At 31.0% G+C, this 24,125-nt stretch overlaps 6 protein-coding genes, 1 long non-coding RNA gene and 1 other non-coding gene across 14 annotated transcripts; 5 read left to right on the forward strand and 3 right to left on the reverse strand.

Annotated features, from left to right (window-relative positions):
* Nucleotides 1-213: 213 nt before the first annotated feature.
* Nucleotides 214-2,143, forward strand: LOC128882695 (uncharacterized). Its single transcript, XR_008458506.1, has 4 exons — nt 214-301; nt 418-791; nt 868-1,815; nt 1,893-2,143. It is a non-coding gene; the product is annotated as an uncharacterized LOC128882695 (long non-coding RNA).
* Nucleotides 2,144-4,135: 1,992 nt separating this feature from the next.
* LOC128882641 (uncharacterized) lies at nt 4,136-7,908 on the reverse strand. Its single transcript, XM_054134317.1, has 8 exons — nt 5,685-7,908; nt 5,360-5,556; nt 5,226-5,314; nt 5,115-5,175; nt 4,888-4,987; nt 4,760-4,839; nt 4,604-4,694; nt 4,136-4,538 (listed from the first exon to the last, which is right to left on the reverse strand). Exons 1-8 carry the CDS (start codon nt 7,789-7,791, stop codon nt 4,354-4,356), a joined length of 2,910 nt encoding a protein of 969 aa, XP_053990292.1. The 5' UTR covers nt 7,792-7,908; the 3' UTR covers nt 4,136-4,353.
* Nucleotides 7,909-10,429: 2,521 nt separating this feature from the next.
* LOC128882683 (uncharacterized) lies at nt 10,430-13,067 on the forward strand. Of its 2 annotated transcripts, XM_054134405.1 has the most exons (13): nt 10,430-10,561; nt 10,636-10,722; nt 10,772-10,824; nt 10,886-10,962; nt 11,024-11,270; nt 11,317-11,396; nt 11,443-11,660; nt 11,731-11,837; nt 11,889-12,202; nt 12,260-12,315; nt 12,364-12,500; nt 12,571-12,747; nt 12,804-13,067. In XM_054134405.1, the coding sequence occupies exons 1-13, from the start codon at nt 10,435-10,437 to the stop codon at nt 12,918-12,920; spliced, it is 1,797 nt and encodes a 598-aa protein (XP_053990380.1). In that variant the 5' UTR covers nt 10,430-10,434; the 3' UTR covers nt 12,921-13,067. The 2 variants fall into 2 exon arrangements, with proteins under 2 accessions (XP_053990380.1, XP_053990379.1); XM_054134404.1 differs by having other exon boundaries at nt 12,260-12,500.
* Nucleotides 12,794-14,469, reverse strand: LOC128882684 (YEATS domain-containing protein 4-like). 2 transcript variants are annotated; one of them, XR_008458501.1, is made up of 8 exons: nt 14,079-14,469; nt 13,858-14,002; nt 13,691-13,809; nt 13,510-13,584; nt 13,362-13,464; nt 13,206-13,318; nt 12,974-13,157; nt 12,794-12,909 (listed from the first exon to the last, which is right to left on the reverse strand). XR_008458501.1 is itself a non-coding variant. In XM_054134406.1 (7 exons), exons 1-7 carry the CDS (start codon nt 14,202-14,204, stop codon nt 13,071-13,073), a joined length of 768 nt encoding a protein of 255 aa, XP_053990381.1. In that variant the 5' UTR covers nt 14,205-14,469; the 3' UTR covers nt 12,919-13,070. The 2 variants fall into 2 exon arrangements, 1 of the variants encoding a protein (XP_053990381.1); XM_054134406.1 differs by lacking the exon at nt 12,794-12,909 and having other exon boundaries at nt 12,919-13,157.
* On the forward strand, nt 14,462-16,475 carry LOC128882685 (uncharacterized). 3 transcript variants are annotated; one of them, XM_054134407.1, is made up of 7 exons: nt 14,462-14,633; nt 14,678-14,764; nt 14,811-14,965; nt 15,014-15,092; nt 15,141-15,202; nt 15,266-16,333; nt 16,381-16,475. In XM_054134407.1, the coding sequence occupies exons 1-6, from the start codon at nt 14,495-14,497 to the stop codon at nt 15,329-15,331; spliced, it is 588 nt and encodes a 195-aa protein (XP_053990382.1). In that variant the 5' UTR covers nt 14,462-14,494; the 3' UTR covers nt 15,332-16,333; nt 16,381-16,475. The 3 variants fall into 3 exon arrangements, 2 of the variants coding, with proteins under 2 accessions (XP_053990382.1, XP_053990383.1); XM_054134408.1 differs by having other exon boundaries at nt 14,465-14,764; nt 14,843-14,965; XR_008458502.1 differs by lacking the exon at nt 16,381-16,475 and having other exon boundaries at nt 14,466-14,633; nt 14,683-14,764; nt 15,266-16,323.
* Nucleotides 16,476-18,673: 2,198 nt separating this feature from the next.
* On the reverse strand, nt 18,674-19,868 carry LOC128882681 (uncharacterized). Its single transcript, XM_054134398.1, has 7 exons — nt 19,750-19,868; nt 19,610-19,683; nt 19,423-19,561; nt 19,164-19,355; nt 19,058-19,119; nt 18,966-19,011; nt 18,674-18,921 (listed from the first exon to the last, which is right to left on the reverse strand). Exons 1-7 carry the CDS (start codon nt 19,775-19,777, stop codon nt 18,758-18,760), a joined length of 705 nt encoding a protein of 234 aa, XP_053990373.1. The 5' UTR covers nt 19,778-19,868; the 3' UTR covers nt 18,674-18,757.
* LOC128882679 (uncharacterized) lies at nt 19,756-21,939 on the forward strand. Of its 3 annotated transcripts, none has more exons than XR_008458499.1 (6): nt 19,756-20,565; nt 20,638-20,695; nt 20,767-20,884; nt 20,935-21,199; nt 21,260-21,390; nt 21,476-21,939. XR_008458499.1 is itself a non-coding variant. In XM_054134393.1 (6 exons), the coding sequence occupies exons 1-6, from the start codon at nt 19,876-19,878 to the stop codon at nt 21,523-21,525; spliced, it is 1,296 nt and encodes a 431-aa protein (XP_053990368.1). In that variant the 5' UTR covers nt 19,756-19,875; the 3' UTR covers nt 21,526-21,937. The 3 variants fall into 3 exon arrangements, 2 of the variants coding, with proteins under 2 accessions (XP_053990368.1, XP_053990369.1); XM_054134393.1 differs by having other exon boundaries at nt 20,935-21,183; nt 21,476-21,937; XM_054134394.1 differs by having other exon boundaries at nt 20,935-21,183; nt 21,547-21,937.
* LOC128882697 (U4 spliceosomal RNA) lies at nt 21,735-21,865 on the forward strand. Its single transcript, XR_008458507.1, has one exon. It is a non-coding gene; the product is annotated as a U4 spliceosomal RNA (small nuclear RNA).
* Nucleotides 21,940-24,125: the final 2,186 nt, after the last annotated feature.

Below are 24,125 nucleotides of genomic sequence, written 5' to 3' on the forward strand. Positions count from 1 at the left end.
GCATGTTTAGAGACGGGTGCTAACAACATTTTCGTTTAATATCAGTTGGAAACATTTTATTAATAAAAAAAATACACTTAAAATTTGATATGAATACCAAAAAATAAAGTGAACCCTTCGTTTTGTAGTGAGAGCAAAGAACAATTTTTTTTTTTGATAAGAATTATTATATATTTTTAATTGCGAAAAGGTGGTTTTGTGAAGGCCCAATTTACATTAATTTTAGCTCCGCATAACTCGCGTCCGTTCATTCCTGAATTACAAGAAAACAAATTAATAATCACATGAAGAATTTTTAAGAGTAAGTCCCACCGTCAATTGCTTTCCTTGCTTCTTTGTAATGTTCATACTCTATAAGAGCGTACCCCTGAGAGATATAGTTTTGATGTACAAGGTTTTTTTTTTTGATACTTTTAGTGAAACTCACCTTTACAAAACCAGTGCGACGGTCCAAGTTTAAATGTAAATTTTTAATTTCACCAAACTCTTCAAAAGAAGAAAAAACGTCATCTTCAACACATTCTTCATGTACTCCAGTTGCAATAACAATCCAACCTTCAATGGCTGATAAAGGAATCACAAATAACTAATTTCTTCAGAATATGTATATATCCCTCACATTTCACCGGTCGACTCGGATCCGATAGCGCTGTTGAAGTATCATCATTTTCTTTGTCTTCTAAAGCTTCAAATACACCCGCATCACCATGATATCGATTATCATGTGACGGGCTTCGACTCCTACTACGACCGTTTTCCATTCGTATATCTTCCGATTCATTGTTATTCTTGTAAGAAGAAAATTTATGGTCAGATACGACTGGCATCTCACGTTGCATTCTTCTTTTTTGTATTTTTTTTTCCTAGTAAATGCCTGTTTCGAAGGTCCCAACAAACAGAAAATGAGGTTTCTACAGTGGATGATGCGTATGTTATAAATGTCACTTTTTAGAAACACAGGTGTAGTGTACAACATAATTCACTAATAATTCCAATAACAGATTCTTTCAGTGCTAAGGACATTGTTTTTTTTTTATTGTTGTAAATTTTTATATTTATTTATTGTGTTCTACGCACATTTTTAATCTTCGTTAACAGGTGTTAAAAAAGGGTTTTTCTTATTATATAAAGAATTAAGAAATTCTGTCGAAGAGCATTCGTTGTAAATAAGATCCATTTGATGTGTTGCTGAAGAGGAATTAAATTGTGATACAATCCATTTCAGTTCGCTAATGTCCGTGAAAACCTCTCCATAATAAGTAAATGCAGAGCTGGCAAAAGATTCTAAATTCAAATCAATGAATTTTCTGGATAACACTCCCGTCGTATTTAATGTTTTAAAAGTGCTTCGAAGATTATTCAATAAACTTTCCGTGAATGCATCCGGTGTCAAAATTGGAATCGTTGTACGTTGTTCAATATCCGCTTGAAACAAATTCGCTAATTCTTTTTCATCCAACTGTTTATTTTGGTCTTTATCCATAATTTGAAAAATCCAAGTATCATCTACAGCCCATTTTAAGAAGTCATCATCGATTTCCTTCAAATCTAGAAAGATATGCAATAGTTTCCATTTTTAGAAACTCTCTCTTACAATAAGTTAATTTCTTAAAGATATCAAAAACAAGCAAAGATTCTGAATGGACACTTTGAATCTAAATAGCAACATATCATTTGTTTTTAACTATAGGAAACTCGAACGATTTCACAATTTTTAAATGTTGTATAGAATAACGCACAAGTGATTCTGAAAACAATTCAATTTCCTTATGAGATCTTGCGCATTGCAAAATTATTTTTTTAGCTTCGTCAAAGGTCAGTTTTTTGTCTAAATATAGTACACGATAAAAAGAATGGTTGGTTTTGTCACGTTGCACCTTTGTTTTCATCAGCTTGATTAAATAATTCTTGGGTTACCTACAAATAGTAAAAAAAAAAAGTTATTTTTAAAAGAAATTCAATAATTACGTCTTGGGACGCGTTGATAAGTAAATACTTATTAACGCGGTATATGTCGAACTCTTTAAATTCGACAAAAGAATCTTGATTGGCATCAAGTAAAAAAAATTCGCTTTTTATATATCTAGAAATTTTTATGTTCCATTCAAGTTAATAAAAAAGTTTTTCGGCAATTGTTACCTTTCTGTTGATTTTGTGGCTAAATGAAAAAACCAAAAACGCAACTCATCAATAGATATTAAAGTATCCTTATTGATATCCACCAAATTTATTAAAATATTCATAGTTGGTTGCAATTTGTTTGGTACAAATTTATTCAGAATATTTTGGCCACTAATTTTTAAGTAATCATCTACTAATAGATTTTTGGGGCACTTAACGTAAAATTGAAAAGAAATTACACAATACCAAATAAAGTAATAAATGGATTTTACTCGGTAAAACATAATTGTAAGGAAAAAATCATAGTATATTTTACAAATACACGGAACCAATGGACTGTTCGTATTTGTACTGTTTCCGGTAGAGGACCGAAAAAAATGATTTTGAATCTTAAACATCTAAATGTGCGATTTTCTTTAAAAAACGTCTCTTAAACTATAAATCAAGTAATAGCTTGTTGTCAGTAAACATGTACAAAAATAAAACTTGAAGATACATTTATTGAATTCACATTTTTAAGAGCGTTTTAACCGGTGATTTAAATGCATAAGTATTTCATTAGAAAGAAACCTATTTATTACTCCGCAAAAAGATTCAAGCTTTATGGTTATATTCTCAAAAATATTTTATAATGAGTCTTACGTCATTGGTGAAAGGTTCTTGGCCTTTTTTTCAAGGTAGGGTTAGTTCAACGATGTTACACCCAGCCAAAATTTGATTTTGTATTGTGGGATTGAATAAATTGTTAGCATTTATAGTATAGATTTGCAAAATGTAGTATAAAACTTTATTTTCTTTATTCAAGCGTCGCTATTTATAAGCAACACTTTAAAAAAAATGTTTTCTCTTCCTCTAGACAGTGTATTGGTTTACAATTTTAAATTAATTCTGACAATGTCAGAAACTAACACCAGAAAACGATAGGTTTAATTGGTTGCTATTACTATGCCATCTTTACTTCTTCGCTTAACATATAAGTTTTTTTAAAAAAATGAATGCAGTACTGATAAATGACTTTTATTCTGCTATATTTTGTAAATGTATGGTGTCAAATTCTCAAAATACCGACTCATTTTGTAAAACTTGTCTAAAAAACGACTAATCATTTTCTTTTTTGAAAACCCTTTTGTTTTTAATAGATTAAAATTTTTTTCAGTAATTTTGTTAATCAAAAAACGGAAGAGGTTTCATAAGGTTGCAACAAGGTAAAAAAAAAGTTTTTTTCGGTTTTTAAGTGTACACTGCGACCCAGATGGAGTCATTTGAAACAAGACAGAAACGAGTTGCAACAAAAACATAATAATTTTTGAATAGTCGAATAATGAAAACAACAACGGGTTTCATTGATGGGAAGAATATTTGACGACAGATTTGTGATTCTCGTTATCCTTTTAGCACACATATTCTCTGTTTGTTGAGCAGAAGAATTCTTTTGTGATGTGGAAAAAAATTGGAATTGTTTACTGGACTCACAACTCGGTGTGCAGCTAGATACGGTTAAGGTTTGAGCGAGTCGGTTATGTGCAGATAAAATGAATTGCAGTTTTTCTTTTTTATATACAAGAATATCTGAATTTATTTAATTTGATTTGTTGATTTTTCAAGACTTTTTTTTGGAACGTTAAGGACAAATATTACCTGGTAACGAATGTGTAGGAATATCATCTTGCAACATTTGAATTTATTAATGCTGTCCCTTCAAATTTTTTATAATTTTTTTTCAATTGTTTTTTTTTGTTTTTAGGCTTGACAGTGCTTTCTCGTAACTTTAATTTTTTTTCTCTTTTTTCTATGACCAAAAAAAAAAAATGCTTTTTGTTTCTAACAGATTAAATAAATGGTACTTTGCATCATTAGTACTAAAAAAGAACAGTAACACTATTAAAAAGTAATAAATTTGAATAATAATCAATAAGAACTTATGACAACTTTATAAAAGTTTGATATTCTTTTTTTTTTTAGAAACTCAAAAAATTATGCTTTAAAAAAATTTAATCAATTTTTTGACAATAAATTAAAGTCTAAAAAAATTTAAAATTTTTAAACGATGGAAAAGTGAGGGTTTCGGAATAAAAATAAAAAAACTTAGTGTATAATTTGTGATATAGAGGGTGTGTTTAAAACAAATAAAAAATGTTGTTCTAGATTTATGTAGATTGGTTGGAGTAAAGAGGAAAGGTTCAGAAAAATGTACGTCGTCATTCTATTTAAAACTTTCATGTAACTTCCGTGTCAGAGAGAAGGAAAATTGACAGAATATTGCTGGAGTTGAGACGTGTGTACTTGTTTTTCTTTGTTGACTGTTTTCAGTGTATTAAATTTGTTTTTGTGAACATGTTTTGGAGCCTGCGTCACAGGACGGTCTTCCTTGTTTTGCATAAGCGATTTATAATCTAATAAACTAGGGCTTTTTTTAACTACAGGTTAACAATAAAAGGTATAGGTGAAGGAAAAAAAGAGTTGTTTACAGGATTATGCATACCATTAGGCTGTAAGGGAACCAGGGGAGGGAACAGGTCCATAGTATTAGATACATTGAAATGAGAAGATAAAGCATCACATTCTTTTTTATACTATTTTTGAAAATGACAAAAAAATACATATACAAAAAAAAAGGTTAATAAACAAATAAACTAACGTTTAGTTTTGACTGAGAGGAGGATGGGTGGTGTGTTGTCATTTCATTTTTGTCTAAAGATGGATAATTTTCATTGTGTTCTGAGGCATAAAAGTATGACGAATGGGTTGAATAAAAACAGGTTTTACCAGTATTACAAAGTTGTTTAAGAGACTCGTCAACATAAAGCTCAAGAAAAGCGAATTCTTTCGGTAGTAATGTTTCAAGAAGCCCAAAACAACGAGATATCTGTAAAAGAAAAGTAGTCAAATTTACAATCCTTATCCATCATTTTTCAACAGTGGATGAGATACAAAATGAGATGATAAATGTTCTTTAAATTTTTTTTTCATGGAAAGAGTACACCACTATTTACCCAATTTCTTGATTCGGCTTCATGCGATGTCTTTTTTTTTGCTAATAAAAAATATGTCGCACTATTATAAAAAAAGTAAGAAAATTGTGGTAATGTCGATACTGATTGTACCATAATGATATCAGGTTTTCGGCTATGCTAGGTCGTAAATCGTTCGCAGAGAAATGCACTGATAACCCACTCATTTGCAGTAATTCTTTCTGTAGGAAAAATAAAAAGAAAACTAAACAAGTCTTTTATTTTACCTTGGTGGCATGTTGTAATTTTTGCATAATAGTTTTATGTAAAGTTGATGAGGATCCCGTTTGATTGAAATGGCATGGTGGACCGTGAGAATTTCTATACAGCGTTAAAGCTTTCTTCATTGCATCAAGAAAAGATATAGTAGAATACACATTAACAGGTTCGAGAGTCTCCGTTGCACTGTTTTGTAGAGAAGACTCTGTTAGTTTAAATGCAAAAATAAATTATTCAAAACTATATGAAAGTTATTATTTGATAAATTAGAACACAGAAACAAAAAGAAAAAAGTGAGAGAAAGAAAGGGATAGAGAGGAGTAAGATAGAGACCTTTCTTTTTAGAAGCTGACTGATTTTGCTTCATATCTTCTAGTTCAGTGAAACAGGTGACATCCGTTTGTAGATTAATTACCGATTTAATTAATGTTTGAGGTAAGGAAAGAGAAGCTTGAAGTTCATAAAGCCATTCAACGGGTAATAGCTTTAAAATATCCATTTTAACTTGTTCTTTGATGTCGTCATTTGAATAAGAGACAAGTAACCTTAAAAAAATTTCCGTTGCTGGAGACACGGAAGGGTAAAGTTTTCTCCAGCTTTGTCGCCACAAAGGTGGTTCCGGTTCCAGCTGTGTATCACTTGATTCTTGTGAATTCCTGTTTTCTTGATGACTCCATAATGTATCAAAAATCTCGAGAGGCGGCGTTTTATTTTTTAATTTAGAAAACCACTGCTCTGCATTTTTTAAGGATAAGTTTGTATCAAAAGCAAAAAAATAGGATAAACATGTTTTAAGTGTACGTAAATCATCAAATAAATAAATTTGTTTTGGGAAATGAAGCTGAATAAAAATTCGTCTCGATTCCTCAGTTTTTTTATGGTAAAACGGTATATGATAATATGGTAAATTATTATACACTGTAAATTTCTCCTTAGCTTGTTCGTTACTCCCATAGGTTTGAAGTCGTTTCTCATCTTCGCTGTCTTTTATTCTTTCGTCATTAATATCGTTTTCAATCAAGTCCAGTTTCTTGTTTAATGTATGTTCATTATTGACTTTATGGTTTCGCATATATTGATTTGGTCTAGTATAATTTTGATCAGACGGTGCATTCTTATGAAAATAGGAGCTTTGCTCATAAGAATTTTTAACACTAACAAAAGATGAAGAAGAGCGTGACTCATTTTTAGAAAATTTAAGAGCACAATAAGGCGAAAATGTAAATGATAATGGACTTTGAGTTTGGTAAGAGGCATGGAACGAGTCATGTTGAATCGGTAAATGCTGAAATTCAAAATTATTTAAACGATGAATTTTAAGCATATGAACCGATAATTCTGATTGAGTAGAGAAAGCTAGATAATCACATAAATGGCAAATATAATGAAATTTCGCATAATGCTTTTCAAGAGAATTTAAACTTAAGAAACAAGGTGGAATTCCACACTCTAATCCCTTTGTAGCCTCTTTATCACAAATATAACATGTTATGTGAACTTCTTTGCTGTGCTGCAAATAACCTTCCAAATCCAAAGAGTATTCTTTACAAAGCTTACACTGTACATGAGGTAAAATAAAAGTGTTATCAACTTGGTCACCCAGTGTAAAGTGAGTTTGTAGGTCCTTTAACATGTAAAGAATTTGCTCAGGAATAAATACTTGTCGTTTACAAATACACACACTACAAGGATGTAAATTATGTTTGGAAATCATATGGCGAGCCCAGTCTTCATAAGAATTTTTGAACGACATGAATTCCCCGTCAAAAACATAAATTGTACATAAAGGGTGCCAACAAGTGTATTCCATAAATGCTTTTACTAAATCTCGAACACGTTTGGAATCAAACAAAAGCTTATATTGACTTATTTGTTGATCTTCAGTATAATTTTCAACATTTATAGTACTCAACATCGATGGATTGATTTTAAATTGCGAATGATCTTTCTCCTCTTTAGAATGGGATGCGCACTGAGACATAGGATTTTCTGTTATTAAAACATAGTCTTGTTCAATTTTACAATACGGACAGGTGGTCGATTTTCCCAAAATTCGCATCTTCAAGTAACAAATCCAGCAGACAATGTCTTGGCATTTTCCTACGGCTATAAACACCATAGTAGAACAGCATATAGGGCATGTTGAATATGTTTTGTGCTTTGTTGGATTATTTCTAAAATTATACGCTATAGTTAAAAAATCATTAAAAAAGCATGTTCGATGATTATGGTTCGAAGATTGTGAACGGTATGTTGAACTCGTTTTTCTTCCATTTTTGTGAAAATCCTTTCGGAATTTAGCGTATTTATGATTCGAATGCTGGTGTCCTTCACCATTGTATGATTTTGTATAATGCCTATATGTCCCACTGGACTTATGTGAAAAATTATTTTCGCGAAATCTTGAACATTGGAAATTGTTTGGTGTTTTTTCCGCCATACCTCTCTATCTATTTTACTCATCACATTTTGATCTTTCTGCTACGATAACTGTTCCAGGAAAAAAATTTTCTTTAACAAAAAAAAGGCAATTTATTTTTTTTTTTATAAGCATGCTGCATAGAATTTTGTACTTTTGTTTAGCAAAATAAAGAATTACTAATAAAAAAAATAAAACACAAATTTAAAACGTGTGTGTGCGTGTGTCTTTGGGAAATATTAAGACAAGTAGAGTATTAAAAAAAAAATTGAACAACGTTACAACGAAAAAGGGAGAAACACCATCGCTCGAACACTCGAGATATCGAACGATACAGATCAAACATAACAATGAACAAAAATAGCAATAATGAAATTTTAGAACAATTCAATCAAAATGACATCATACAGCTATTTTTTTATTCTATTAGTTTCTTTAATATGTATTCAAGGTACAATTTCTTTCTTCTAGGAATAATATTTTTAAATATGAGCACAATACACTTTTTTTTGTACTTTAGTTTATGGACAGCGTGATCATCGACATGAAGGCATAAAAAAACGTCGACATTCACACCAACGCCAGCCTCGTATTGACCATCGTTCTAATCCCCTAGCTGGTACTGTTGTTAAGACATTCTTTCTTTAGTTTACGAAACAAAAAAGAAAATGTTTTTACGCATTGTAACGAAAAGAAACCCAGAACACTGTATTTTTGCATTCTTAGATATTAGGAGTAATATGAAGAATCGAAAGAAAAGTCAAAGACAAACTCGTCAAATGTCCGAAGTATTCGCTGATTCTGTTGAAAACAATTTCAATCTTAGTAAACGTCCAGAATTAAAATTAGGAGTCCTACCTGAACTTTTTTCAACAAACGAACATGTTCTCAATTTGTTTCAAGACATTTTACCAGGTTTCAAAGCCTTAGCATCTCTTACCCCTCCTATAGTCTTAAATAATATAAAAACAGGCTTTTTAGATAAAACTGATTATTTTTCTAACCTTCCAAAAAAAAATATGGTTAATCCATCCTTTTTAAAGTCAGCACTCCCGACAGATCACATTTTTCAATGGTTTATAGACGGGGTCATCAGCAATTTGATACAGTATAAACAACCACAACAAAGTGTATTCCCTTTATCGAAAGAAGGCACATCGACGAATAACCAACATCATATATTTTCAGAAGAGTTTGAAGTGCTAAGAGAAAATTTAAATCGGTTATCGTCAAAAAATTTAGATACACTCCTCCCATGTGCTGTTTTATTAGTCCCTTACAGGCTTTTAAGAGAAGCTATATTGGATATGAAGGGTCATGATTATTCTTTTACTTTACCAGAAGAAAATAAGTTGATAGCGTATTCAAAAAATAACTTACATACAACTTTAAGTAGTCTTGCCATGATTAATCCATCCCTTATTTATTTGTTCCGTCATTTCGAAAATCCAGACACTTCATCCTATTTAAACGCTTTAGGGAAATTGCTCCGCGATGCATCTTCAATGCATTCAACACATGATTCAAGTCAATCGTCACCTTTTCATTCATTGATACGCATACCGCTTGAGATGCAGCTAGGTATTAGCAATGCTTTTTTGGCTTTCTTACAAATTGCCTTTCCGAGTACTTACGAGCATGAAGAATTATTTTATACTCAACCTATTGACCCTCTCAAATTAATCGAACGTGTATATGATATTCTCGTGACAAAAGAAGTTAATATGAGAAATAAAAGTGATGAGGTTAATTTTTCACGGAACAAAAATGCGTCTATATCACTGTCTTGTTTACTAAGCAACAAATTAGAAGAAGATGCCAAACTATATGAAAAAGACAGGAAGCATTTTGAAAATGTATTTTCCCCAAATCCTTTTAACGTTGATTCAAACCAGCATCAAAAGGCACAAAGCATTGATACTACAAAAGAAAAAAACAACACTACAAATGAAATCGATTGGAATCATTCCAAAACGTTTACATTTGTAGTGCAACCAAATCATTATTTACCCTCAACATGGAATGAAACCAACAAAACGGACAGTTCCTCTCAGGGAAAATTCATGAATTTATTCATACTAAGTAATCCAGAAACACGGGAAAAACATTTAAGAAATGAAGAAAGAAAAAATGATACAGTCATGAATTCACAAACTATGAATGTTGTACTTGTTGAACAAAACACACGAGCACTGCGAGAGACGTCCAATGGTATCCGTGAGAAACAAGACAAATAAGTTGATCACTCTCCTATGCCTTGTTTTTAGAAATAAATACTGACAAGAAACGAGATAGTCACACGCTCGAGGACAATGACAAGACTTGGAAACGACAAATGAACGAAAAGGCACCGATGCATCCAATCCATTTTTTACCAGTTTTTTAACCCATAGTTAAGATGATGTGGAGAGTTTCACTAGTTCAACATGACCATAAGACAAAAAACTTTTTTTTAATAAGCCCTTTGGTTTTTTAATTTTTAAAATATTTAGAATAAGGTATCACAGTGTTTTGTTTTTTTAAGAAAAAAATTTAGTAAAGTTTTTAAAGTGTGACTTTTTACATTGTAAAAAACACCAGCATTTTGAAGTTCACAAGGCGCGTTTCTGTTACGAACGTCCTACTCTTCACTATTTAAAAATATAATTTTTTTAGCTTTAAAAAATGTGTTCTGTCGAGAAAGAAAATTTCTTCAAGTTACAATATTTGTTTTCATGTGAAGACTGTACCCTAAGTGAAGAAACAACGGCATCTCATGGTAACATTCTAGTTGCTCACGATTCTCAACGAGGTATGCCTTATGGTGATTTCACTTTGTAACCAACAACCAACGTTTTTTGTTTTGCCTTACAAATCCTATTGGAGTTGGAAACCATTTGGAGCATTATCTGGCCATTTCGTGTGATGAAGCAAAGATTCAACAGTTTCGATGGCGTGCTGAAAATTCTTCAAGTAATACTGAATTTCTTTTTTTTCTGTTTAAATGCACTTTTTTTTTAAGAACAATCCACGAACATTGTCTTCTTAAATGAAAATTCGTATGTTGTAGCAATGGTAATAAAATAGCTTTAGTTTGAATAAAGGAGAAAAACACTCATTTCCTTGTTGACTAAAGACCTATATCCCTTTGTTGATGAACCAAAAGGGTGGGGACAAAACGCAAAAATTGTACTTATTGTTAGGCTTTGAAAGGTAAAAAAAAATTATTTTTTTAATGGAAATTGATTATTGGATGCCCCCAACATTGTAACAGTGGTCGCATTTCAATATACGATTGGAAGACATTGTATTATACAGGATTTTTGCCTTGTTTTGAACTGAAAAGAAACTTATCTATTTCATCTTTCACTTTTGATAAATCACTTTCTTTAATAAGACAAACACAGACTTATCAATCAAATAATAAACCGGGATGTTTACTGATACATTTCTCAACAAAGCAAGACACGAAGCGTCATCCATCTGGCTCCAACGATGGTTCAAAAAATATTGTCTTAGGAGTAAGCTACGAAAAGAGTGCGCTTAACATATCACAATTGATTTCAGGTATCTTTAATTGATTTTCACAATTATTTAAAAAAAAATCAAATGGTGTCGATATATCCAATTTCTTTTTATATTTACATGTAATATGAATCTCGCCATTGCTAACGTATTCAATGGATTTTTTAGATTACCTACTGATACAATCGATTATGCTGTCTTACCCCGTTTTGAGTGTCATACATTCGATTGCCTTGCGTCAGTACCAAGTGAAAAAAATTCGTGTGTGCTACCCGAATTGTCTGCATTGGATATTCATACCAGTGATAAAAATGATATCCAAGAATTGAAGAATTATAAAGAGACTGTACAAGATCCGTCTCCTACAAGATGCCACGCTCAACCATGTAGAAACATAAAAGGATTTATTTAATGAATCAAACATTTTCAAAAGGTAATTTTTTAATGTTTTCATAGATCAAACTTGGAAAAAAGAATGTAAGGATCTCTCGGACTTTGAAAAAGAAAAAAAAAATATTTTTCTATTTAATTTAAGGAAGAGTGTTGCTTATGGTTTAAAAAATGTAACGTTAGTGAATTCAAAATCACCCATGATATTCCATGATGTGACATAGTTCTTTAATGAAGATTTTTCACTTATCTTTTGCATTTTATCAAACGATGTTTTTTTGTATCAAATGACGACGAGACCGCCGCAAAACGAAGAAACAGGATTTCATCGAGACAAACGAAATTTCGGTGATAAAAATGTGCCCAATGCGAAAGCGAGTGAAAATTTCAATAGTAAAAAAAGTCCACATGTCTTTAAAGGAGTGACTTTAGGACTCAAAGCTACATCAAGTGTTTTCTCTTTTGTAAAACCCTTCTCATCCCGTTTGTTCGGCCATGTAGAAAAACATTCACTTGGACCGTCATATTCGAATGACTTGTGTGTTTACTGAAATATAGTATGTTTGGTTTTTTGTATCCACAGTGCAATTTTTAGCCATGAAAATATCCCAACAAACATCGTTCCACTAAATGTTGGAATGACCGAGGCATGTCGGTTAACAACCATACCTCACTTTGACAACACTGATGAATTAACAGTATCTTCAAATATTCATCTTAAACCGGTGTTTCTTTACCCTTTCAAAACTCGAATAGATCACGATCGAAGAGGAATACGATTGTTCCGATGTCCTTATAATAACCATTTGGCTTTAGCAACGGATAATTTCGGAAGAGTATGTCGGATCATATCAGTGCACAACAGTTAGTGAGATGTCACTACATTTTATTTTTTTTGTCTTCTAGGTTCTTTTTTTACACCTTCCATCCATGCAACTTGTCTATATGTGGAAAGGGTATCGGTTTGCTCAAGTTGCATGGATAAAACGGAATGATCAATTGTACATTGTTCTCTATGCACCATTACAAGGCATACTTGAACTTTGGTGCCTTCAATCGATTCAACGCGTTAATGTCATAAAGGTCATTACAACGATTGACAAAACAATGACATGGTTTTTTTTTTTTAATTACTATAGGTATCCATGTATGGTGTACTTGTATCGAATCAAAGTCAAACAAATAACGAGAAAACCCTTCCTTTTGTTTTCGTTAATAATGAAGGATCCATTTTTGCTTTATCAACTAATTTATAAAACGAAAAACACAATCTTGTAATTGTGATAGTCATTTCGTCTGTTTAAATCACCTTTATAAAGAAAAAACAATTCAGAAAAACAATTAAAGTGCTTGTCTTGTTTTTTCATTTTTGTTTCCTCTATAATACATTACAAAGCTGAATATGCTCAGGAAAAATTTTGTTTTTCTTTATTGACAATCATTAAAGCTTTATCATCATGCTTAGCGTAATACGATTCTTTAAGCTGATTAATCTACAAATTGGCAATAGAATTGATAACTGAGTAAAATTTATAACCGACTTCTAATGTCAAAGTGGTTGCCTTGCTTGTTCCTTCTTCAATTGCTTGGTTGACAGTTGAAATAGCTGAGAGGAGCGAAGCTAAATATTTATCTTGATTATTCGTTTTCAAAACTGTCAAAAAAATTAATACAAGTTAAGCCTTTATACAACATACAGTTGGGTGCCATTTCATATTGAATTTTCGGTTTTAAAGGACCCGTCATGAGAATGTTGTAAAAAGGTTCATATGGACTATTGAAATAAATTTCATCGTAAATCTATAAAAGCAACTTTATCTATTCATGCTGCACTGTTACGGTTACCTCGGTTGCCACGCATGCACCAGGATTCACTTCTGTTGGAGTGGGATACAGAGTGTGAAGATCGCTCGGATACAACTACAAAAGAAAGCAAACCTATCGGATACGTGATCTACACTTATAATGTTTCACGAAAATTTTATCCTGTCAATTTTAATGAGATTTTTATGCTATTAAATTTTACCCTTAACCAGTGACGTAGTTCTACAGGTCGCTCATTTGGATCAAGGAAATAAATTTTACAAACGATTTCAAACTCACCCCACCCTACTTCATTAAATTCATAGGGAGGTTTTTCAAAAGCTATAAAAGACAAAGACTAGAGTCAAATGGTAAATGGAATCAATGTACTTCGTTGAGGATTGATAAAGCTTGAATGAAGATTAAAAACAACTTTGCGAATAAAATAAGAGGTATCTTCGCATGTTGAAGAACGCAGGGTGCAATACCAACGATGTGTGGCATTATCATTACGATTTCTTCGTCGAGCTATTTCCTTTTCATTTAAGGAAAAAGAAAATAATCCCAAATTGGTATAACAAAGATTTTCCGCGTTTTGTATGCACGCATACCTGTTCCGTTAGCATAAAAGCATAAGTCCCTAAAATGACTGGTTTCACTACCGTCACGTCTTCTTTTCGTTGAGGTACATTTTTTATTTTTTTCAAATTATTAATTCCACTCAGACTAGTCGACATTATAAGATAATTTTTTTAATTTAAAACACTCTTTATCTTTTTAACAAAGTTTCGTCTATCCAAAATATTTTTTTTTAGGTCACCAATCTGGATCAGTTATATACGTGGTCAATATTGAAAGTTCTGACTATGTAACTCACGTCGTTTCATGAATTTTCACGAAAACATAAGAAAAACATAACAACTCAATCTCCGTTGAAAAAGAAGAAATTTTTCTTTTTTTTATATAAGAAATGACAAAGTATTTAAAAGAACAATTGTAGTGTTAAATTAAAAAAATTAATATAATAATGGAACAACTCCCGGCATACAATTTTTTTATCACAATCACACTGATGCTTGTTTTTTCGTATAGATTTTTTTTCTTTTGCATTATTTTTTATTCTTATGAATTGTTACAACAAGTTAAATCTATCCGTTTAAAAACATGTAAAGATTACGAAAATTTACAATAAAAATTCATTCTTGTCAAGTACAGAGAGATTCGGAAACGTTTTTATGCGAAGCAGTGGCACCTGAATCTTTAAAAGAAAATGACGCTTGTTGGGGTGTCTGCAATGGTAAGATTAACACTTGGCATTGGTCAACGATTCTTATTGTGTCTAGATGGCACATCAAAAATGACAATTTGTGATCAGTCAGTTGCATCGTGGCGAGCAGAAGCAACACCGTCCTATGATTTTTCAACATATCCAGGAGATAAAGGGTGTAACTCAAACACCATTCGCTACTTATGTATTATGAGACCAAGATCAATACAGGTATTTTCGGATTTTGAATGAATGTGTATAATTGACCAATAAATTTAGTTGTGTTCAACTTTCCAACCGAAATCTATGAAAGACGGAGATTCTTGTTGGACCGAATGTGGTGAAATGGAGTGTTTGAGTAAATAGATTTCTTGTTAGCCTTTCATAATTAAAAAATAAATTCTAGGAAAATACTTGGTCAATGCTGATTATGATTTCGCTAAAGAAAGTAGTTCCTTCGATTTCAAAGTACGTTCACTTATCATCATTTATTTCTTATTAACGCTGAGATTATTCCTTGTTGTTTTTAAGCTGGCAGATTGCTCATCTTATTCAACTGGGCGTCGTTATTGTCGTGCCATAAAACTTATCCCTTAGAACGGAAATTGTATGGCTTTATTTTCAACCATCGGTGTTGATGGGTTACGAAGTTAATAGTTTATTTCTCAGTTTTCTTCAATAACAATTAAATGACGTCTTTTGTCGTCGTGTCGACTAGTAAACACAAAAAGTCAACTTTTTCTTAAAAAATAATTATTGCCCTATTATTCAATCCAAATATTTTCCTTTGTTATTAACAATTTGACATGTTTGCGAAGATGCGTTCATGAGGCTGCAGGAGAAATTTAACGAGCGGCATTATGTGTATTCTTAAAAATACTTATAGTGTTTTATGAGCGGACTGTTTAAAAGCTCTAGTTCAATGTCTACAGCATGATTCAATAGTAAAATCAGAAAGAGTTTTAGCATACTTAATACAAAAAAAACAGTAAGCTTTTTGCTCACACATTCATGTAAACTAAGAAATATTTTTTAATAACATCGATCAAGACGAGGGGATTTGGAGTGTTGATTTCTTGATGAGAAATTCCTTTAACCAAAAACAGTTGGTTGTGCTAGTTGATTAGCAGTGGATCATCCAGGAGTATGTCTACAAAGTATGTTGATGAGTTTCCTAAGCTCTTTTTTTAGATTTAGTACTGACAACTGTAGTGGAAAATGTGAAGAGTTCAGTTCAATTTTCCAAGCATCGCTCCAACACATTATAAATCATTCAAATCAACAGTAACAGATTTTTTTAAAAACGTAAAGAATATGTTGTTTTTGATGTAAAAGATTCACTGTTTGATCTTCCATTTCAAATAATGTGAGTTGAACTCTATCCGAGTTTATGCAGTTTGTGTTTAATTTTTACTTACATTTGAGTCACGAATGATCCTTTGTTATAATGTTCAAAAGAATGTGAGCGAGATGTACGACATCGAACTAGGTGCTAAGAAATAATTTTTTTTAAAACACAATTTAAAAGGCTTATTATTTTTTTTTGTAGTATTAAATTTGTTGATTTTTCTTTTACGGTAACAAAACGATATCCTACGGGTAATCCATTTATGTCTTTAAAATGTATCTTGATTAAAGATAACTAGGGAACTGAAATTCAAGAGCTGACAGTTTCTCTCCTATGGTATTATGGGTCAAGTACTAGACATATTTTCTTGTTGAAACGACTACTCTTTTATTGTTTTTTTCAACTAATGCGTTACTTTCATATATGCATAACATGTATCGTAATGTGTAATTAAACAAGTATGAGCTCATAACTCATAGCAAAAGCGACAACTAGTCATTGATTAGCCTTCACTTGTGTTTTAAAAAGAACTGCAGGCCGAGTAAATTTTTACTGTTTAGAGTAGCAACAACTCATTAGGATATTTTATTTTTTTAAAATTTTTATTGAACCACGGTTACTATTTGATTGAACTATTTCATTGCCATACTTTATACCAGCAGACTGTATCTCAACACTATTCAAGGCATCAAATTACCGCGCCAGGGAACTCGATTCATGGACGTTCAATTGCAAAATGTTGGAATTAATTACTTCTTTAAACCCATTCAAAAATTTGTTTCGTCACAATGATAGCGTAGAATTCGGCACTTCTACGTTTAGCATGGTATTTAAATGAAAAGAATCAGTTTTAAAAGTGACTTTTTTTAAACCAATTCTATTTAGAAGTAAAAGTTATATGATTTTAAAACGGTGTCAGATTTAAAATTGTACTTGTACGTGGATCCCGAAAATTGTTTACCATTTTCTTTTGATGATCTTCACCAGGCAGCACAGTCAACCTATTTAAAATCTTAATATATTTGTGACTTTTTGTTGATGTAAAATGGTAAAAATTTCAATTAACAACCCTAAGTGTTTTACGTTTTTGATAACGCATCCTTTGCATTTTTTTAAGAAGAAAAAGACATTTAAATCAAGCTAAGCAACACTGATTTTTTTAAAAAATTTAATAAACAAGTTGATAGAAATTATTAAGATGTTTCCAATCACACTTTCCAAAAAACAGAAGGGATTTTCGGATTTAAAAAAAAAATTCCAATTTCAGTAAACGAATTTTTATTGTTTTGTCGTGTAGTTGAACAAACAATGAAATTTTTAGACATACAAACTTACTAAAGAAGGTATCAATGAAATCTAACAAATAACAAACTCGTTTTTGTTCCTTTTTCTTTTTTTTTTTCCTTCTTCAAAACACCAAAATACGATTTAATTCCTGCAGTGTGTTGCGAGCCATTGTACTAAGCACTTGTATGTAAGGAATTCCATAAAATTGAAGGTTACAGTATCGTGGTTTTGTACTTTTCTTCTTCTCAGTGTGGCATACATAAAAGTAGATAGGCTTTGTTTCAATGATTATCTCCCGAGCTCCACGTAAAAATTTTAGAATCAAACGACAACTTCGTTTTTAATGTCGTCAAAAATAATGTACTCCAGCACAAAAAAGACAGCATAAAAGTACAAATTGAGCCTCTTTTTTATTTTCAAAAACTGGGTAGAAATTTATAAACACTACAAAGTAATTTAATGAAAATAATACCAATGCTTCAACTCATCGGCTAATGTAAGACATATTTCTTTTAAGTAAATACTGTTTGAAAACCCGGTTTATGTTGCGCTTATAAACAGTATCAATCGGACTTGTTAACATTATGTTACACGAGATGTTTGTCTCTAATGTTTGGCAAGAGTAGGTGTTTTTAATTTAAATTATCGTAGTTGAAAAATGTGCTTCACTTGTAAAATGTATTTGGCCGTTTAACTTGTTATCCAAAACACAGAAATTAAAAGTGGTAGTGGATAATATTGTTGTAATTTCTTCTGTTCAAAAATCTCTTAACGCTCTTGACGCTTTTTAATAAGACATATTGTAGATTATTTTAAAAAAGTAAATTTTTAAGGAACCCATTTAGCCAAATACGTTTATTCCTTTATTTATATGAATCAAGTTATCCCTGGACAAGAATTATGACGTAATTTTACAAGCGAATTTAACTCCATTGTACCCAATTCAAAGGAAAACAAAAAACAAATTAAATGTAAAAAAAAAAATTTTTTTTTCTTAACATGAAAAAAAAACGACATTGTCCATTAAAAAAATTATAATGGTAATCTGAAAATAAAACATTTTTTGTTTAAATAAAAAAATTTATAGTATTTTGAATTTTAAAAGATATTGTTTTTTTTTATACTTTAAAGATATCATTAATTTTTTTTTTAAATATAAAAAATATTATTATTTAAATTTATGAAGCTGTAAATATTTTTTTTAAATATGAAAATTTGTACAAATTTAAATTCAAAAATACATAATTGTTTTAAACTTAAAAAATACTATGACTAGAAAGTTTAAAAAAAAGGTTAATATTTTTTGCAAGTATATAAAGTTTGTTTTTTTTAAACATTCAAAGGATTTTTTTAGTTGGTATAGAAAGAAAAATTAAACATAAAGAATGCTAATCAAAAAATATGTGGGTTGTTTTGGATTTACATGACTCTTTTTGTTCATGGTCATCAGTGCAGCCCGCTGTCACGTTTTCTATTGTTTTGCTTGTTAAACTGGAAATTGTAGCCGTGGGCTCGATAGGCTCGAAAGAAAATAAAGTATCTTTGCTATGAACTGATGAAATTCTATTCAATAAAGTAATGCAAAACCTGAAATACCTTCATGTGACGTCGAGTATTCCTTTGTTTTTTGTTCTTTTTGTATCTTGAATAAAGCAGGTCACTTTATTGTTAAAGTACAAAAGACTTACATTCTCTAAAATTTTTTTAAAAATTTTTTCCCTTATTCTTACAATTTCAGATGAAGCTTTATCTAAAAACAATAAAAAATTTCGATATGTTATGGGAAAAAATTACCTGGATTTAAAAAAATAGAAATATAGCGTTTATTTTTGGGATAATGTTGTATATATAAAAGATCATTTTGTAAATTAACGATTTCTTCAGTTAAACAAAGAGCTTCACTAGAAGATTTATTTTCAGATGATTCAAGAAGTTGAACAAGCCGACAGCGTTTTTGGCAAAGCTTCCGATTAACTTTTTTATATTCTGAAAAGTAAGTTTAATTGAATATTGTTATTTTACAATGGATTTAAAATTATAAGATAAAGATTACCAAAAAATCGTATTTTCTCGTTCACTTTAATTTTTTCTTTGGATTTAGTATGTTTCAATGGCTTGGATTGTTGCAGTAACTTCTCAAGATTTTCTTTTCTTTGAAGAAAATGTAAGCGGACATTTTCATTAAAATTTTCCTAATATAATGCGTGAAATGAAAAAAAAAGCATAGTATCATTGATTACTATAGGACGACGTAAAAAACGATTAACGTCTCGTAAACTTTTAACAATTTGTTGATGTGTTAATAATTTATAATCTACAGTGAAAAATACAAAAAAAATTGTGAAAATTGTGAAACGTAATAATTTGTTAAAAAAAATACCATATGTTTTAACAGTGTCAATAGACATAGTTTTTGCGATCGTTTTAAAATCAATCAAGAAAGATCATTTCTATAGAAAACACTGTTAGACTGAAAGGTACAGTGGATTAGTTTTTCTCTGCATAAATGGAACCTCAAAACCTTGAGTTTTTGCGTGAGAGTTCTAATTTTTTCTCAAAACCTCCTGCGTTAACATTATTACATGATGATTTCTACTTTAATAAAAATATTTCTGCGCCACCTAATTGCGTGGAAACAAATGAACCTAACCAAGATAGTGTAACGAAAAATGAATCAGTCAACTCAACGTTCTCAGAAGTCAAAACTGAAACTGTACCGTTATCGAATGAAAATTCTAACACAACGGAAAAGGTTGATGTTGTCAGTACGAAAAAAAATTCCATTCCATACGATGTTGAATCAGAAAATTATGTTATAGAACAAGCGAAAAAAGAATTTAATACAATTTTACGCCAGATACCTATTCAGCTTTTATTTCGATCTTGTTTGTCAAGGCCTGCCATTTGTCACGAAGACGAGCTTTGGTTCCATAGACAAGAAGATGTTGTTTTATCCAATCTTGCCAAACGTCCTTGGGAAGAAAAGCCAGAACTTTCTGGTTTATATAATCTTTTGAAAAGTGTTCCTTCAACTACTAGCGTTTATTATGAGTTATGTGCAAAACGTTTAAGTCAAGGAGTAATTAAATGTCGTAATTTTGTTAGCAAAGAAAAAGAAGATCATATGTTAGAAACACGCTCGTTATTAGAAAAACATGGTATAATGCGCGATGTGGAAGAGCTTCGAACTAGAGAGGTAGTAATTGAAGAATTTTTGTTTTGTTTTGTAATGATATTTGCTTCATTTTTGTGTGTACTATGATTTTAGAATAGTCTTTCAATTATGAAAATAACCTTAGAGTCAAGAAATGTTTTTCTTTTAACAGGTTGAGTTATAATAAATTTCTTTTTCAAAAAATCTGCAGCGATCATAACTCGTATCTAACGATCTTATTAGGAGGAAAAGTATATCCATTACCGCAGCTCGTTAAATTTCCAACACCGACGAATGTTTACCCTTCGGATTCTCGATCAATTTTTTGGAGTTGCCTAATGTTTCCATTAAATCATATGAAGTAATAGTTAATTTTTTTTTTATAAAGGTTTTTATTAATTTATAACATAGAAAGGTTTTTGAAAAACTGCAACCACCTGTACTGTATTTGCCCTCTTACGATCAAACTGCTACGACGGATGAAATTAAAAAATATTGTGGCTTACCCTGTTTACAATTCCCCATTGCCGTTGCTAATTATTTTGCCTTAGCTGTCGAATTAAAAGTAAAAGTCACAATGTCGGCCTTAATTAAAAAAATCACCGCCAACGCTACACCTGAAACGAAATGTGTAATAACTATGGATACTATTCGAGAAGCGTATGCAATCATCACTGTATTAAATTCCTATGTCTTAATTATTTGTTCTTATTCGTAATTTTTTTTTTCAATTCAGTCTTCTAGATAGCACGTTAAAAGATTTCCCGTGGGATAAACCTCACGTTATGAGAGAATGTCGTTTTCATTATATAGAACGAAATATTAAACGTTTAAGGCCCGAGGACACTCCTACCCCGAATGAGAAGGGTACGTGAACGTTGTACACTACAATTTCTTGTTTACTGGTGTCTTTCTTCAATATTTCTTTTTTCGCATTCGCTATTCTATTTAGAATCAGACATAAAAGTCACGGAAGATCTAATTAACAACACTCTATCATAGATGTGTGGTTTTTTTTTTCAGAAGAAACAGAAATTAATTTTGATATTTCCATTTAAATAAACATACCAGTTTTTCTGTGTGTCATTTTTTTTTTTCTAATTTACAATGTGAACTCAGCAACCTTTAATTTTTGAAACATGCAACCACGACATGCACCCATGGAAGCACCGTGGTGTGCACAGTCTAGTACATAGTTTTCCTAAAAGTGTATCCTTGCGGGAGGAGCGCTGTCGTTGCACGTGACGCTTTGCGGATGCGCGATTATTGCTAGTTGAAAACTACTCCAATTCCAGTCTAAGATGCTTATTGTATTCTTAGCAATTTTTGAGGCTTCCGAGCTAACAATATAAAATTTCACTTTCAATTTAATCAAATTTTTTTGTATTGATGTTATTGTTGTTCTGCTAGTTTTAAGCATAGAGTTTTACACGATAATATTGAGTCGTTTAAATGTTGAGGGTAATATTCTTTCTGATGGTTTTTCTTTAATGGTACTTTTGAGTAAAAGTGGTTTTTCGTAATTAATATGGTTGATATTATTCTCATAGCTTACTTGTAAATGTTTAGTTCCTTTTTCTTTTAATTGTAATTTTTTTGTGCTTTACGCCAACATCTAATAATGCGTGTGAATGTTATTTTATTAGCACTAAATATCAAATTTTGTTTAAAGTGTTGGGTGTTATTTTCGTCATTTGAATTCGAGTCATCGGGTGTGTGTTAAGAGGTTCATTGTATTTAAGTTTTCCGCATGTTTTCTTGTTTCATCCAGGTAGACGTGTTACTAGCATAAAAGTAATTAAGGCGAAGCATGCAGACCTATGTAAGGTCATAAATCGTTACTGTTTACAATTTAAAATGATGTTCCTACTTTTATATATGAGCCTTCTATCGTTTGTTGGACTCTGAAAATGTATCAGGTATTAATTTTATTTTGAAAAAACCATAAGGAATGACCAAAGTAGGCGTTTATCAAAAAATTCGTTCAAAATGGAAACGAAAAAGTACCAAAACCAAAAGAGGAAATATGAAAGCTATTACAATGCCCAATATTCCTGCTTATTTATCCAATGAGGTCATTTTAGACTCTCCGATCAACGATTTTAATCGTACGAAAACTGGAAAATGTAACGGACCGCCTTTTTCGCAATTGGTCAAATCAAAAACAAAAAAACCTTTTGTGAGCTTTTTTCAACAAATTTTTTCTATAAAAAAATCTTCTAATTTATCAAATTCTTTTTTTTGTGATGAAGAAGGCAATTCTTATGCTAATAGTGAAAAACCAAATTTCAGTGATTATGGTCTTTTATTCCTTGAAAAATTAAATTGCGTTCAAAGAGTCATTACAGGCTATGGATCATATTTTTTCTTTCATTTGTTATATATTGTTACCGTTGTAATTACTTCAGCAGGAATCATTTTTTTTGTTGAAGGATCACGTATACCATACATTGACACTCTTTTTACGACAGCTTCCGCTTGTTCCATGACTGGGTTGAGTAGCGTTAATACAGCAAATCTTTCTATTCAATCTGTCTGGACTTTACTTATTGTCATGATATTAGGAAATAATGTTTTATTATCTACAGTTCCATTAATCATACGACGTTACTTCTATCAGCAATGGGCGAAAAAAGTATTAAACACTTTTTCTTTAAATTCATCTCATCAAAAATTGAATATGAATGGTATATTAAATCGTGAAGTTGTCGAATATCGAGCTCTTACTTGTTTATTAAAGTATACATTGTATTATTGTATTCTTGTACCTTTCTTTTCAACGCTTTTTATTTACCTTTACTTGATAGGAATTAATAGAAATGGTTCAAGTGAATTAAGTAAAGCTAAAGAAAATAAGCTTATTGTAACTTCAAATAAATTGTTTTTCGCACTTTTTCATTCCGTCTCCGCTTTTTCTAATTGTGGATTTGTTATCCATGAACAAAATTTGTTACCCTTTGCTTCACATTATGGTGTACTAATTCCTTTATCTTTTTCTATACTTTTAGGTAATACATTTTATCCTATTGCTATATATTTTGTGGTCAAGGTCATGCACCGAATTCATCAACAACGTGATATGATGCATTTAAAAAAAAAAAAAACCTCATTCTATGACGGAAATACATTGAATTCCGTTAATAAGACATTATCCTATTCAAAAACTGCAGCAACGCAATTTCTTTTAGATAATCCTAGAAGGTGTTATACTCACATGTTTTCTGAAACTCAAACTTTTTCATTATTGTGTGTGGCTTCTTTTCTATTATTCTCCCAAGTTTTAGCTTTCATTTATTTGGATTTAAATCGATTATATTTAAAAAAATATTCCGTAACGAATCGTTTATTGATTGCATGGTTTCAAAATGTTTCAACTCGAACTGCTGGATTTTCTTGTATTGATGTGACTCGATCGTCTGAAGCTATGAAGCTTTTATGGGTTTTTTTCATGTATATTGTATCGTATCCTTTTATATTGGCTGTACGAACATCAACGATTGAAGTAGCACCAACATGTCACTGTTCTGGTTCAATTCATCAAGCTTCCTTTAAATGCGTTCTGTTAAAAGTAACACGGAATTTACGTTATTTCTTCAACTCAC

Source organism: Hylaeus volcanicus, unplaced genomic scaffold, assembly GCF_026283585.1.
Source record: "Hylaeus volcanicus isolate JK05 unplaced genomic scaffold, UHH_iyHylVolc1.0_haploid 12126, whole genome shotgun sequence".
NCBI classification, from domain to species: Eukaryota; Metazoa; Arthropoda; class Insecta; order Hymenoptera; family Colletidae; genus Hylaeus; species Hylaeus volcanicus.